This window comes from Columba livia, chromosome 2, assembly GCF_036013475.1.
Source record: "Columba livia isolate bColLiv1 breed racing homer chromosome 2, bColLiv1.pat.W.v2, whole genome shotgun sequence".
Lineage (NCBI taxonomy): Eukaryota > Metazoa > Chordata > Aves > Columbiformes > Columbidae > Columba > Columba livia.
Window position 1 is genome coordinate 10,483,161 of NC_088603.1, and position 15,511 is coordinate 10,498,671.

Here is a 15,511-nt window from a genome sequence, read left to right on the forward strand (position 1 = left end):
CAAGCTATGAAACTTAATTTTTGTTAAGTCTCTGTGGACAGAGGTTTTTTTCTTTCAGCTACTAGATCACTGCTTAGAGAAAAGGAGGAAACATTAATACATTTTTTTCCTTCTATGGCTATGAAAGGAACAAAGACACAATCTTATTAGTTAAGCCGAATAACGAGAGACAAAGCAGCGATCAGGCCCAATAAAAACAAAACTACCGAGAGGATGGTAGACATTTCCATCCATCACAGTAGGGAAAGAGCAAGAAACTTGAAGCCTCTTCATTCTGCATCAAATATTGCTTTTCTCAGGCTTCCTGAAGGCAATGCAAACAAGCCTGCTCCAGAGGAACTCCTTGCACCCCGTGGAAGGTGACTCTGCCGAGTCACGGGTGGGAGACATGTCCCCTCCTTCCCCACTCTTACCCAAAGCTGAGTGCCACATGTCAAACAACCGCCCTCGTAGCAGGGCAGGTTTTCTGTCTTATCTACACGAATATCATCAGTAAATAACTGCAATATTCTCCTTATAACCCAGAACCTCCAATGGTAAACCCAAATGTTAACATTATAATGGTGAAGTTTTCCATGGACCTGCCCAATAGCTTTCGTGTGCATCTATCAGACTGTCAGGCCTAAAGATAATCTGTGTTTAAAGGATTACTTAATCTCAGGGTAGGTTTCCACTCCCTGACATTGCCGCCTTCTTAGCATGACCACTAAAAGTAAGCAAAGAAGAAATAAAACATAATTGAGTGTTAATGAAATAAAGAAGACTAAATTAGGAGGGAATGCAAGGATTCACTATCATTTTCAAGGAGATCTATGAAACTGAAGTGCTACTTGTATTTGAAAGGTTAGCCATACTTTAAGCCATGGGACAACATGTACAAAATCATAGAAAAGCATAATTTTATTATGAAAACAGATCTTAAGCATTAATTAGCACAAAAATCAGATTAATTATATATAATACCTTTGGCTTACCTCACTATCTGTTTAGTGATTCATCTAAAGCTTTAATTTGCCTGCTTTGTTTATATCGATAGGAAATTCTTACACATACAAATCTCTCTCAAGCTATTTTAGAAATTGTACTTGCCTGCAATGAACAACTACTGGACAAGAGCGACCCCTGTAGCACTTGTTTACTTTTCTGAAATAAAACAGACACAAAATATTAATTAAGCATATTACATACTGTTTCTTTAGCCAACTATCAAAAATAAGCAATGAGAAAAAGCAAATATTTCAGTCTTTAAAGAAATAGTCAAGTTGATAATATCCTAATATAACAAGTTGTTGTTATGTACATAACCTTGGTTAAAGTTTGCTTCTGCTTTGCTGCTGTAGAAATCCCAGACAACATCCCATTATTGCTGCTTGCTATGCAAAATAAACAATGTCTTTTCTCAACTGTCTCTTGTCTTATCTCCAAAACTAAGACTATCTTGAGATGGTTTAATTTTAAAGCCAACTTTGAGTTCATGAGCTTGCTCAAAGAAATACTGAGGGGCATTAACCTGAATCCGAAATTAAATATGCCTATGCTGGAATACTTTGCACAATGTGTGCTGATTCGTAAAACCAGTTCTCCCCAGAAAGGTAAACACCAAATCCCCTGAAAAGCTTTCACAAAATTCTATAATGTAATCTATTGTGGTAAAAAAAACTAAGACCATCAGTAAGCTTTACTGCTTTGGTTCTAGTGAAGAATTCTTATGTATTTAATATTTACACTTTATTGTCTTCTCCAGCTTCTTGGTTAAACATTCTCAGTGGCAAGAGAATATATGTGAAGTCAATCAATAAAAGTGCAGCTACAGAACAGGTCTGTTGATATGTAAACTCAATGAATTGACTAATGCTGAAGCAAACCAAGATACTCAGTCTAAGAACAGAATCCACTAAATTGTTTTAAATCTATTTCAATTGCCTTACAATAACCAAAATCCTAAACCCTCCCTTCTGCTCTAGGATATATTTTGCATGCCAAGTATGTTACAGGCCCAAAAAGTCATAAAATATGCACACATATGTTAACAAGGCGAGGCCGAATAAAGGCTAAAACGGGAAAGCGTTGCTTTGAGAAATCAAAACCTTTCATTCAGTTTCCCTGATGAGATGTTTGGGTTTACTGGAGCTAGAAGGTCCCTATGACACCGTTTCCCAGGGCAGCTCCCAAGGGATGCCCAGGTGCCCTAACGGTCCCCAGCTCAGCCCAAGTGTCACACAGGGTGCTGGCTGCTAAACCAAAGCAAGCTGCTGGAATCTGGCAACTGTGGTACCATGTTATTATGAATTTTAAAGCATAGCTAACCTACTGAATCATTTAGTTCTTGGCTATTCATCTATTCACTAACATCTGCGCTGTGAAAACATGCATATATCTTTAAACATTGCTTACAGGATAGCCTGAAGATGCCTAAAGTTCTCGATCTGACAGGGAGTCGGGATACCTAGAATTCAACCCAAACATGCTACAGAGGTGCAAGTGATGTCCCATGAAACTGTGTTTTCACATTCTGCCTTTTATTATTTAAGATTCTAACCAAACTCGATAACAATGTTAAGTTCTTGCAATGATTCCCTTTAAACATTAGAATTCAGAAAATATTCACAATTCTTACTCTTTTGCTTACTGACGTAAATCATACTTGCAGAGACATTTTGTCTCTATTTTTATTCCTTGAATGTAAGTAATTAATGCAGTAGAACAACGTTCTATGAAATAAGTCATTGAGAAGCACCTGACTTTAGAAGTTAAGTGGACCATTTATATGTCCATAAATGCATATATACACAGGCAACAAGCAAAACTTCAATGACTTAAGCTGCAGTAGAGTTTTCATTCAATACTTGATGGCCATATCTAAGGCTCAACTCCTTCTATACAATACAAAGCCTGATCTTTATCTTTTGTATTGCACAGTAAATTATATTTGAAATGTCTGTAACAAGTGATGCAGTCAGCCTGCATCTCCCTGTGTGCAGCTGGTCATCCTCCCTCCACCCCCCATCATGTGCATTCATAAAGAGTAGTTTCTGCATTTAAAGTATTCAATAAAAGCTAAATAATTACAGAGGGGTATTTACCATTTCTTTTTCTGCTTGTGTGGTTCCTTTGTTCCTTGTATGGCACCACTAATATGATATTTGCATGTTGTGACTAGCCATCTACCAAAGTCCTGATATAATTTCCATGACAAACTTGATCTAAACCTATCAGTAAATCAGACCTCCCAGGAAATCAGACAGCCAGAGACACACGTTAGGGAAAGACACCTTGTGTTTGTCAGTTTTATTGAAGGCGTTTCAAACATTTTCATTATCACACATTTCAGAAAACACATTAAAACAAAGTGTTTCAATCCAGCTGGTTCATAGCTTTGTCTATATATAGTTTATGAAAATATTTAGAAGTGCAGCAACATCTCATTTCATTCTTAGTTTTGGCTAATGAGAGTGAACTGAAAATTCATCAGTAAGCGAAGTTCTTCAATGTTGAAGAAAATATATATTTTTTATATATATACATATACAGGAAGAATTAACTTAGAAAGAATGATTAGTAATACAAACCAACCCTTGGCTCATTGAGTGAAAAAGAAATCATCATGCAAACCATCAGCAAGCAAAGGTCAGAGGTCGTTAGAGGCTCAGAAAAGGGGTTTCCCACATTGTCCCTGCAGCAGAGTCACAGTTTCCAATGATCACTTTTGTGACTATGCAACTGGGCTCATATTACTAGCTGCAACATCACAAAAATGACACTGGCAACCGCTAATTAGCTGGCAAAATAAGAATTTGTCCATTTTTAAAGTGAGCAGTGTTAGTAAATGCCATTGCACACAGCGAGAAGTGATAGCATAATAGATATATATTTTAAGCAAAGCCCTCACATGTGATGCTAATTATCTTTTAGCTTAGCAGTCCCTCTTTAAAGTGTAAATGTGCTCCCTCTGGGCTCAAGAAATATTTAATTACACATATCAGTGCATGACTAACAAGCTAGTCCAGAGCAATAATGATTGGTCTATTGTTCAAAATGAAATCAGGACTCCAGAAGCATTTAAAACTGACCAGTGGTTTCTATAGTAGCCTCACCTCTCAGGGACTGTCTTTTGTACAGATTTTTAAAAATATATAGAATAATCTCTTTTTGGCAATTTATACCTACATTATAAAAGTATAATAGATTATTCCACAAGGCTTAATGTATCTGCTAAACGCAAACTCATCTAAAACATTGTCTGATACATAGCATGAAAAATGTAAGCTTTCAGTTTTCAAAGAGACTTGCAAAATTTACTTCGATAAAAATTTCAAGGTCCATATTTCCACAGACTCTGGGCAAGGTAATTTTGGGAATCCAATTTTTCTTGGTGATGAATTATAAAAAATAGAGGGTTGGTTATGTATATGCTTATTTTCATATATGTATGTGAATATATAAATATACACACATATCCATATATATATATACAAACACATTGAATGCACATAAAAACATAGATTAAAAGAAATGAGGGCAGCCCCTTCCTAGCACTACTCTGCTATGAATATGGTAGCGCTGTCAAGATGTTTATTCTGGGGGCTTTATGACTCAGCTGTCGTAATCCAGCAGAGTTTGTACTTCAAATAGGAAGCTTCAGGTGCAAAACATGTATTGTATAAATGAATCCCAAATACATTTTAGCAATAGTGCATTAGGGTCTTTTTGTTGTTAGAAAAACAGCAACATCAGATGACCAAGAAAACTGAGATTCATAGACCAGCTACTGTGCATGCCAAAATTCCTTTTCAGGCGGAATTTTACTATGCATTCAGTATTATGAGTTCATTGTACAAAATCTGCACGTAGCAAATGATTACAGTACTCTACGCTGGACTGCGAGTACATATTAAATGAACACTCAGAATTCAATTAAATCTTAACAGGTTCATTCCCATACTGGCTTTAAATACAAAGAATGGCAGCTCCACTACTTTTCTCATCTAGTTATAATTTTTCTTTTTCAAAGTACTGCACAACATTTCTCCATCATGGCTATTTAACCCTTACACAATGCCACTCTAAGCAGCACTTTCTTGGCGATGTGAACTGTGACTTACTGTAGACCTAATCCTGCAGCTCACGCAGAGACCTCAATTTGTACTGAAGCAAGTCGGAGTCGAGGTGCTCCGAATTTCAGATGTCCTGGCTGTACAGGCTCATTTATAGTCTAGTTCAAACTGCTAGCAAATTTGCCACTGACTTTAAAAAGGGCAAAATTGGACACTGCGTTGGCTCCACGCTACAGCCTCGCACGGCTGAATGGAACCAATTTGGAATTTCCACTACAGGAATTCACTACAGGCAACCTGCACAGTGCCACAAGAAAAGCGAAATCAACCTAGAAAAATCACATTAGAGTTTGAAAAAAACCTTGAAAATTCGATTACAATTTCAACTCCATCCTACGGCTGTGGTTTCTTCCTCCACTAGTGCTTTTGCGTTGCAATTCTGTAGCATACCCTTATATTCTCACCTCACCAGAGTTCCTACTCAGCGTGAGATGACTCTTTGCTTTGAAAAGCCTCGCAATACGGACAAGAATACTGAAAGATGAAGGGTGGCATTTAGTCTTAAGTTTTTAAGAGTAAAATTCTGCCAACAATCAACTGTGCAACCAGCTCCCATTGGATAAACGCCAGGTTCCCCCCCCAGGTACAGATACGTAATTCTGACTGACATCAGCCAGAGCTCCCGGCACTTAGTGAAAGAAACAAGTTTGGACCTTTTGAGCACTGAGCCCCTTATAATCACTTTGGGGGGTTGCAGATAATATTGTAGTACAGAGAGGCAAACACACGATCCCACTGGCCGCTAGCGGATTGACAACCAACTCCCCAAACCTCCCGGAGATTCTTTTCATTACTCATAAGCGCATTGCTGTGGATTAGCTGATACAGGTGAACACCTACACACGATGCACTGGGCACAGTTTGCAATCAAATGAAGATTATTTCACTCCGGTATTTATCATGCATGGCTTTAATTTTCAAATTAAAATTTAGATAGACACAGCAAACGTTACAGAAAGTGGCAAGGACTTTTGCAGGTTTTGCCTTTGTATATTTATATTTTAAAGCCACGTTGACTTTCTTTAAAATTCCAGAGGGTATGCTTTGTCAACATTTTCACCTGCTTTCTCAAATTTCTACCGTCCTGCAGCCTAAGAAGGTCTAAAGACCTCACTGTTTGATCCTTATGAGCAACTGCTCCTGTGGGAATACCATTATTGTTTTTTCAAGCGTGCTTGTGCTACGTAATTTATTCGTGAGATTCCTGCAATAAGGATCATAGAGGAGCCACACAAAAAGCCTGGGCATTGCACAATGGATAAATACTTGGAAAACAAAGAAATACAGAAGCACTGAGGAGCTGTAGAAGGGAAGAAAGGTGTTGATCTCTAAATGGGAAATGAGTATGTCTTAAAACCAGGCAACACCTATGCGTGAGACAACACTGAACATCAACCTACTGCAGATTTTTGTGTTAGTTTAGCATTGTGGCATCACAGGCTGAGGACCCCCCTTTCAAATCAGAAATATTTAAAGGACAATTAAAAGGAGGAGTTTAGTTCCTCGGGTCGGCACCGTCTCAAACAAACTGTCACACTCTGTGCTTTACCTGCGGAAATCCAGAAGCGATCGTGTGGAAGCAGGAACCCTCTGATCATTCCAGCTGAGGAAGTGGAACTGCGTCACTGTGCGAGTCTCGTTTGTCTGAAGGTTCTTCAGGTAGAAGCTCCTCACGAGGAAATCCTCACACCAGATGTGCTCAGAGACAAGGTTTACCTACACCCCACGGGAAGGAACAAATGGAGATGAGCAATTTTGGTTGGAAGCCACATCTTCAGGTTCGCCGGCGTTGGTTGTCTGGGATGAAGGAATTGCATGGAAGTTTTATTTTTATTAGCAAATTGGTCAGTGCTGGGAAAATATTTAGGTATTTTTTTGGATTTAGTGATCAGTGTGGCTGTCAGGAAGGGGTTAGCTGCCACAGCTATTTTATTGAAAAGAAATTTGCGACAGTTTTAATGCAAAAAAGAGCACCAAATTGAACCTTTATATCGTTACGTGAATACAAAAGAAACTGCCTGAAAACACGTTAGGCCGTCAGTCGCTTTCTGCTCGGAAACGCCCACAATGCATTGCCCAGGCCACCCTCAGAGGTCTTACAAATCTGACACATGAGAAGTGAAAAGTCGGATTCTTCTACTATGAAGAAAAATAAGCATTAAAAAATGGAGCTTACTTGCAGAGTTCATCTTTTCAGAATATGAGTTTGTTCACATTTTAGTTTAAATAATTTCCTCACATTTTCCTATGCTTTGTATTTGGCATTGTGGTATTATTTTCTTCCTCTACTCAGCCAGACAACTGGAAAAATCTGACAGCCATTGTCAATCTCACATTGCAACAAAACCAGTGATATGGTATTTTGGGCTACAAATGTAAAGCAGAACATAAAAACATATATATTTGTTGTTGTGACTGAGGCAAGAGGTAAAAATAGATGGCATTAATTACTAAAGCTATATAGAGGTTTTTCTACAAAGACATACATATGGCCTTCCTAAGGCAAAATTCAGTAGTTCTAAGAACACTATTTTCCTATAAAATATGAATACACGCTTTCATATTTCAACCACTTGCAAAACCATTTGAAAAGCAAAATCATTGTCCTTTTTTCATTCCGATACTTGGCTCATGATTTACCAGATTTTATTCAGCAGAAACTACCTTGCTATTAAAACTGTGCTCAATTTTTTTTCAAATCTAAAACTACTCAAAGGCACACAAAGTATATTTAAGAGCCCTCAGCTCAACCTCCCAGTTAGACCGGCTTAAACACCATTTTGCCCTGTGTTAAATGAACCCGTACACTTACTGTCACATTCACAACCAGGTATTTTGTTTAGGTACCTCGTAGATGTGGTAGAGGTTTGACCCTTCGTCTGGCCAATAGTGGTAGCACTGTTTGACTCCGTTTTCGGCGAGGGGTGTCAGCATGACAATAACGACACAGCCGTTCTCCCAGACCATCTGCAGACAAAGAAAGACACCGTGGCCACATTGTGACTGCCTAATTACTGCGTGACATGTATAATTACTGCACTCAGACACACAATCAAAATTTATTCCATTCACAGGAAATTTATTTCATTTTCATTAGACACTTTTCCTCTGCAGCTGCTTTCAAATCCGTGAATAAACTGGCACCATATTTTGCAGGCGTCCATGAAATATTAAAGAATTTCCTGCGATTTCAATGCGGGTCTTCCACAAAATCTCTCCTCGATCCTGGTACCATGTTCAGCTGCTTTTCTGTCAAACTTGTAGATCCACAAAGGGAACACTGAACGATGCTTGCAGAACACACAACTATTTGGGATTTGGTATTTAATACTAAAGCAGTGTGGACCTACTGAAGTCGCACATACCGAAACCTGTCTGTGTCCTCAACCCTCTTTCTTTTTACAGCTTGCCAGGTAGCAAAAGCTACTGAACTGCTGTGTTGCTGAAACAATCGTAAAAGTAACGAGGAAAAGGCAGGAAAAACCCAAACTAAATCTGTTCATCCAGAAACATATCAGATGGAGAAACTGTCCCTCCAAAAGCCCACTTTTAAAAGATTTGTTGCAAATGTGCATTACTTTCTCTTCCTTCTTTCTTCCTTTCCTCCTTATTTTTTCTCTTCCCTTTAATTTTTCCCTTATTTTCCTTGTTCTCATCTTTTCCCCCTCTCCTTTTTCTTTATTCCTATTCTCTTTTTATCTTTTCCATTTCCATTATTTCTTTTTTATCTTCCATTTATTTTTTCCTTATGTATGTGTATATATTTATAATTATTTTTCTTTCTCTCCCACTCCTGCCCCTTCTCTATTTTTTTTCCCTAGACATAGAAGGAAAGTCCAACCCATGCTGCAGACTGTGCGCTGACAGAGCACAGGTACAGTGGGAACAGAAGAATACAGTGTATTTTCACTACCCATGATTGCTTAATAATTCAGAGCAGCCAGAGAGCGGGATACAGGAATCCAGCGCATCCTTAACTAAAGGATTTGTGGATGTCTCCCATAAACGGCAGAACAAGAGAGATGCTCTGGTCTGGCGTCTCTCTGTTCCAAACACAGCCCCAGGCTGAACAAAAAGACTCCTATGAATTAATACCAAGCAGCACAATCACTAAAAACTGTTATTATTATGCTGTACATTGATGTTATATTTGCATACAACTTTCATTGTCTTTTTGCTAGCACATAAAATTACTGAATGAAGAGGAAACTGCTCTTTTTGTGAAGGGTTATGTTTATTTCACAGAAATATTTATAAGCAACTGTATTGACATGTAAATTTCGTAAACAAAAAAGGCCTTTGTCTAAACTGTGCAAAGATGAGATGATACATTCAATTCAAGGATTATTTTTTTTTAATTACATATCAAGTAAAAAGGTTTCCCATTCATGGATAATGATGTTGTGTTCTCTTTTAAGAATAGCTCGCATATAGAGAAACAAATAGCATTTCTCTTCCCTTTTTTTTTCCCCTTCATTTTGCAACATAATTAAAACAACTTTTAAGACCAGCTTAGAAATATTTAGAGAAATGAATCTAGGGATTGCACAGAATAGAGTTATTTATAATTTTGAACAGAAGTGGGAAAAAAATTACAGTGGAATGTAAGGGATAAAAGGAATCTTTCTTATCTTGTTTCTTTCTTCCCCTTAAAAAGATTTTTTAAATAAAAATAGCTGTAATCCACTCATCCGTCTGTTAAAAAGTCATAGTGGCACAAAATCACTCAAAAATACTTTAAATTGATAGATAATTTCTTTTATAGAAAGATGTAGATTTATCATTTGTATCTTTTTTTGTACAGCATTTATTTTAGGCCACAGCTGGCAACTTTCTTTGTATGTAAGGAAAACGATACAGATTTCATTGATTCTAAAGCAGCTTCACCTTTTTTAGTCAGCAATCAGACTGAGATAAGAATTCCAAACATGCATCTTACTTTAAAACTAGCCCCACTAAATCAGTACTTTCATCACATAACGATTTAATGTGCCTCTGGAAGGTATAGAAGCTCATTGAAGCCATTACGAAAATGAGGAGAAACACGGTTTTTATGAGTGTAATAAAAATACAATGATCTAGACCATAAACTAATCATCTAGCACTCTGCTTGTGCCACCCAAGTGTAACATTATAAAAGCCCACTCGTTTAGAGAAGAATCCTTACAGTTTGGCAACCCAGTTCATTGGTTCAAAGGCACAGCATTTCATTAGAGAGGAGCCTGTCTGCATCTCCCAAGATTTCATTAAGCATAAATCCAAATGAAAGTTAATTTAAACAAACAATTTCAAAGTTACTCCGGGGTATAATATTTCCTTCAGGTCATTGTGTGAAAACGTAGAAGTCAAATCTACTAAATCAAGAAGGCAATAAATACAATCTAGTGCCGTCACCCTTGTTACAAGCAATTGTCACTGCATCTCCTGCGCTTACCGTTGAGATGGGATTTTCACTAAGACCCACCGCCTGTGACTGGAGGACTACAGCATTTTGTTTCCTTGCTGACTTCAATATTAGACCATCAGGCTGTTACCTGGATTTCTTTCCAGATAAAGCAGAAGTGGGATGAGTCAAAGGCTGTTCACAGAGTTTTATACTGTCGTGTGTTCATGGCCTCATCTTTAACTTGGTGATGGGTTCCTGAGAAGCTACATCTCCCACCACCTAACGGGTTGTGTGCTCAGTGGCCAAGCAGAAAGTGGCCCCAAGAAAAGTGTCTTTGTAATGACAGAACAGATTGTACAGATCTGGTCCACACAATCTCAGTCCAGTGTCTGGAGAAGCACCTCTGGGTACCAAAGAGACATTTTAGCTGGGCTTGGAGAACAAGGGAGGAGGTTCAGTTGCAAATTCACATAGTTCTTAACTTTGTATGCTTGCAAAACAGAAAGTAACTCAATGCATGTGCTATAAGAATGAGGAGAATATAAGGTACTTCGGGCAGAGGTTTTCCTTTTTAGGTAGAGCCCAGCAAAATTAAGACTGAATTTAGACTCCAAGTGTTAACTACTATTATGGAAATCACCACATAAAGCTAAACTTACTTAGATCTGTTAGCACAGGCAGTTTCATGTTTGCGATTTACGGTAATACTTCTACGCGAAGAAGAAATATTGAATAGAGTCATCTGAATAGAAGTAATAAAGCCTGAGTTACGTATAGGAGCTCTCCACAGAGCTCTGCAACACATGCTTTGCTGAAAAGGGAAAACAGTGTATAATTTTGTGTGACATGTCTACCTTCAACCTATATGCCTAGAGAGTAACGTGTTAATGATCTTTAATGAGGTTCTGCTGCACACATCATTCTCAAAACATTTCTTAGACAAGAATAACACCACCCCTTTCAATTTATTGCAAATTAAAGGCTGAATCCTGCAACCCAAAGATGAGCAGCACGTTTGACACCCGCAAGAATCCCCGTTGATGAAATCCACCACGTGCAGAGAGCTCATGCTGCGGCTATCCAGCATGCCAGGCCCATACAAAGGACTTCCACAGAGGGATGAATTATATTTAATACTAATTACTTGCAAAGGAGCACAGAATTGGTTTTTCAAGTGAGGAGAAAACTAAAGTCACAAATAGGAGAATCGCTGTTAAAGCATTGTCACAAATCTGATAAAACAACAGTTTTTGAAAGCTTGTATTTTAAATGTCCTTGTTTACTAGCTTGTAAATAAAATGCTTACTATTAATACCTTTATTTTTTTCAGACAATTCATAATTTTGAAGCTTCTTTTTATAATGAATGATCCACCCCCAACTCCATTTTCAGTCATTTTCTTTTTTATTTTATTGATAGGGAAATGACAAGATCTGTGCTCTGACCAGAGACTCTTCTTTTGATGGAGACTGGTGGAGAAGGTTCTAAAATGTGATGACTTAAAAGTAGAAAATACATAGGATAATCAGTTAAATTCAGCCTGTTCAATAAAAATATCAGGCTAATCACACCAGCTGCTTTCTGGGAGAGATTTTCAGCAAGCCAAAGAATCCACCTTTTCTGTCTTTTAGGCTTCCCAAATAGTTGGTAAATGCAACTATTTGGAAAAGCAGACAGGCAAACAACATCTGAATAATTTCTAATGATAATCAAAACTCAACATGAATAAACACAACTCCTAAGCCAACAACAAAGCAAGGTACTAACCCTTGCTGGATCAGATAATATTAGTCCCATTATGTATCTTGAAAGCAATTAGTTCAACTGCGACCCCTTCAAGTTCTGCACTGGAAGAAGGAAACACTGTATTGAATGGAGATAAGTCAGAAAATGGTATTTTGTGGAATATTTTAAAACCAAAATTTTTAATGAGTTTTTAAAAAAAAAGGAGCATTTAAATGAAAAAAAAAAAAATGGGGAGAATTTAGATTTTTTATTATCAACGAGCATTTCACAATGTGTGCCAGTCAAAAAGCAACATTTTTGCCAAACAGTCAGGTTGAAAATGACTTAGCATTTTGATATGAAGTGTGTCAAATCTGGCAAAGTCAAGAGTTGCCATTTGCAAAGTCATAGCTGTGCCAGACAGCTAAGTAAAACTGTAGGTTGAAAAATTAATTATCAACAATCTAATTAAAAAAAATTATCTGACTCTTGCAGCTGAAAAGAGAGGAACATATATAAATACGTGGCAGTCAGGCTGGCTTCATGTGTTATGTCCCTGCTGTTGCAGCAGCAATTGTTTGGAAATCAATGGGAAAGGCAAACTCAAGATGACTATATGTCTTGTGATAACTTCTGTTTTCTCAGAGAGACATAAACTGCTCTTATTTTTCACAGTGGACTCCTAACTCAAGCGTTATTATTAAGTAATTTAAATATGAGTGCTATTTAGTATTGCGGTGCTGACAAAACCATGTTAAGGAGGGAAGGTCCACCAAAATCACCATTAATTAGTTTTTCACTTTAGTATTGGAAAGGTGGAATCTAAACAATAAAAGGATAGAAATTTTAAAAGGACCACTTCTAAGTACCTTGTCCAAGCGAAGCCATAATTAGAAGCGAGCACAGCAAACGCACACTCCTTTCCTGAACGCCTGTGGAATTCCTAATGTGATATTTATTTCACATGGCTTGACAAGTTACTAGAGCTCTAGGGGCTACTGTTCTGTGCCTATCTCTCCCTTGCTGTTTTTCTTTTATTAAATTAAAATATGCATATTTTACACATTGAATTGCTTTGTGTCGCTTTTCATCTGCTCTTCTTTCTGAAGGTGAGAACTGATTAGACATGCAGGAAGCCCAATTCCAGGCAAGGAAAATAAAACTTGGGAATCAAGGCTGCTTGAAAGCACTGTGCTCTGCACAGAGGAACAAAACGCAGAAAAATAATTTAGTCAGTAAATTAATTTCATCACTCACAAAACATGCTGAACTGGGAGCACAGAAACCAGCAATTAAAGCAGGGGATGGCTTGGTACAGTTGTTCTTGGAACACGGGCTTGGAACACCGATTTTGCATGGAGACTGATTCAGCTACAGGGACATGGTCTTCTGCCCACTGGGATTTGCCCTTGGAGATCTCTGATGACTAAGCCTTTTTGCACAGGAAACAATAAACCGGCAGTATTTTGTATCTCTTTTGTTGAATTCTAAAACTTTAAGAGAGAAACAAGTGTTGCCAAACAGATACGCAAAGATTTATCACGTCCTCAAGACAGCAACTCAAGAAGAATTGGGTTCTTAATATGCTGGCGTGATCCGGGAGGAAAATAATAGTCAGTTTTTGAACTGACTCTGCTAATACACTCCTGAATATGGGCAGAGAAAAAATATTCTAATAATAGTCTTAGATTAAGAAATGCAGGATTGGGGCAATGAAAAGCAAATGGCAACTGAACTCCTTGGCTCAGATTAGGGCTTTGGTCTTCACTCTCAGGACTCCTTCTGCACTTTACATTTAATAGCCTTGCAATAAAAACAGAAAATAATCAAAGGAGTGGAGATGAGGTCTCCCTACTCCCTAAAATCACAACAGTGTAAACCTCCACTCCTTTGAGCTTTCTTTTTGTTAGCTGGCAAGAGATGCCCAGCTCTAACAGGAACGCTGAAGAGCATTCCCAGTTTAAAGACTATTTAAGGTATTGGTCAATATTGGAGGAAAGACAGGGTAGTGAAAAACATGGGTTTGATTCACAGCTTGTAGGATGAAGCTCTTCCTCGCTACCTGGAGGAGCATCCTCACCACAAAGGGGCAGCATCTGAGCTCTGCCTTCCCAGTCCTGTGTCCCGCCCAAGGATGTTCATGAGCAGTATCTGCTCTGTCATCCAGCCAGACTGGAGCCTTCAGCGACTAAGGCATCTGCGGAGCTATCTCGCCCAAACTACAGATCTATTCAGGCAAAAGCCAGGGAATTTTCTGGTCCAAACTGCAAGTGCTGACTGTATTTAATCTCATTATTTACTGCTGTAGGTGTTTTGAACCTTATTGAATGTCTGCAAAATGAGGAAAAACATATTTCTTTATTCCTTTCATAGAAGTTACATCATGTTCATGTATTTGCTAATTATGTTCACCATGGAGAGGACATCACAGAAAGACAATAAATACTTACATAAATTTATATCGTATGTGACATGATTGTTTAAGACAACTAAGCAGCATATCCTCTTAAGACACTTGGCAGAAATTGCTTGATCATGCTCTCTATTTCACATTTTATGGTAGAAAAACCCAAACCAAATCAAACAACAACAACAACAAAACCCACATGAAAATTCATTTCCCTCCGAAAAGGGGAAGAGGAAAGAAGGGCAAATATGGGTAGATTTATGAAAGCAAGGCATAATGTGGGGTGTTCTCCAGAGGGAAAAATTACGGCTTTCTACAGAAATCTCCATTTGGAGATGACAAACCTCAGCAGACATGCAATTTATAAAACCCGAATAATTAAGAACAATTTTTCAGTGCAAGGACAGTTGGTTCTAAATATCCTAATACCTAGGAATAGTTTCTTGCATATTATCATCCCTTGCTTCTTATACTACTTTGCAAGTTAAAACATGTACTTCTTGTCAAATACTTCATGGAATTATAACCCAGCACATATGGAAAATAATAAAATTTTATGCCTCCGGAATTATTCACAACATGGAACTCCTGCTGCGAAAACTTGTTATAGATCAGAAATGTTCTACATCCTCTTTCTTTTGAAATATGTTCAAAGACATGTTGAATTTTAATAGTGTTATGTGAAAGAGCTGAGTGAAATCTCACTGAAGCTGCTGGACAAAATCATCACCTTTCATTCAAGATAAATGTAAGAAACAAGCAAACTCTTTTATGGAGCCTGATAACTGAAATTACAGAAGTTATCATCAAAAACAAGAGAAACGTGAAGCATATGGACCCATGAGTTTCTCTAGAAACTGATATGCTTAATGCAGAGAG

At 37.8% G+C, this 15,511-nt stretch overlaps 1 protein-coding gene across 3 annotated transcripts in view; it reads right to left on the reverse strand.

Moving 5' to 3' along the window:
• The window catches only part of PTPRN2 (protein tyrosine phosphatase receptor type N2), a 647,850-nt gene that overhangs the window by 23,876 nt on the left and 608,463 nt on the right, over positions 1–15,511 (reverse strand). For all 3 annotated transcript variants that reach the window (XM_065050472.1, XM_065050473.1, XM_065050471.1), the window contains 3 exons: positions 7,962–8,081; positions 6,664–6,830; positions 1,090–1,143 (listed from right to left, as the gene is read on the reverse strand). In XM_065050472.1, the coding sequence (XP_064906544.1) occupies positions 1,090–1,143; positions 6,664–6,830; positions 7,962–8,081 (341 nt within the window). The remainder of the gene's footprint in view (positions 1–1,089; positions 1,144–6,663; positions 6,831–7,961; positions 8,082–15,511) is intronic.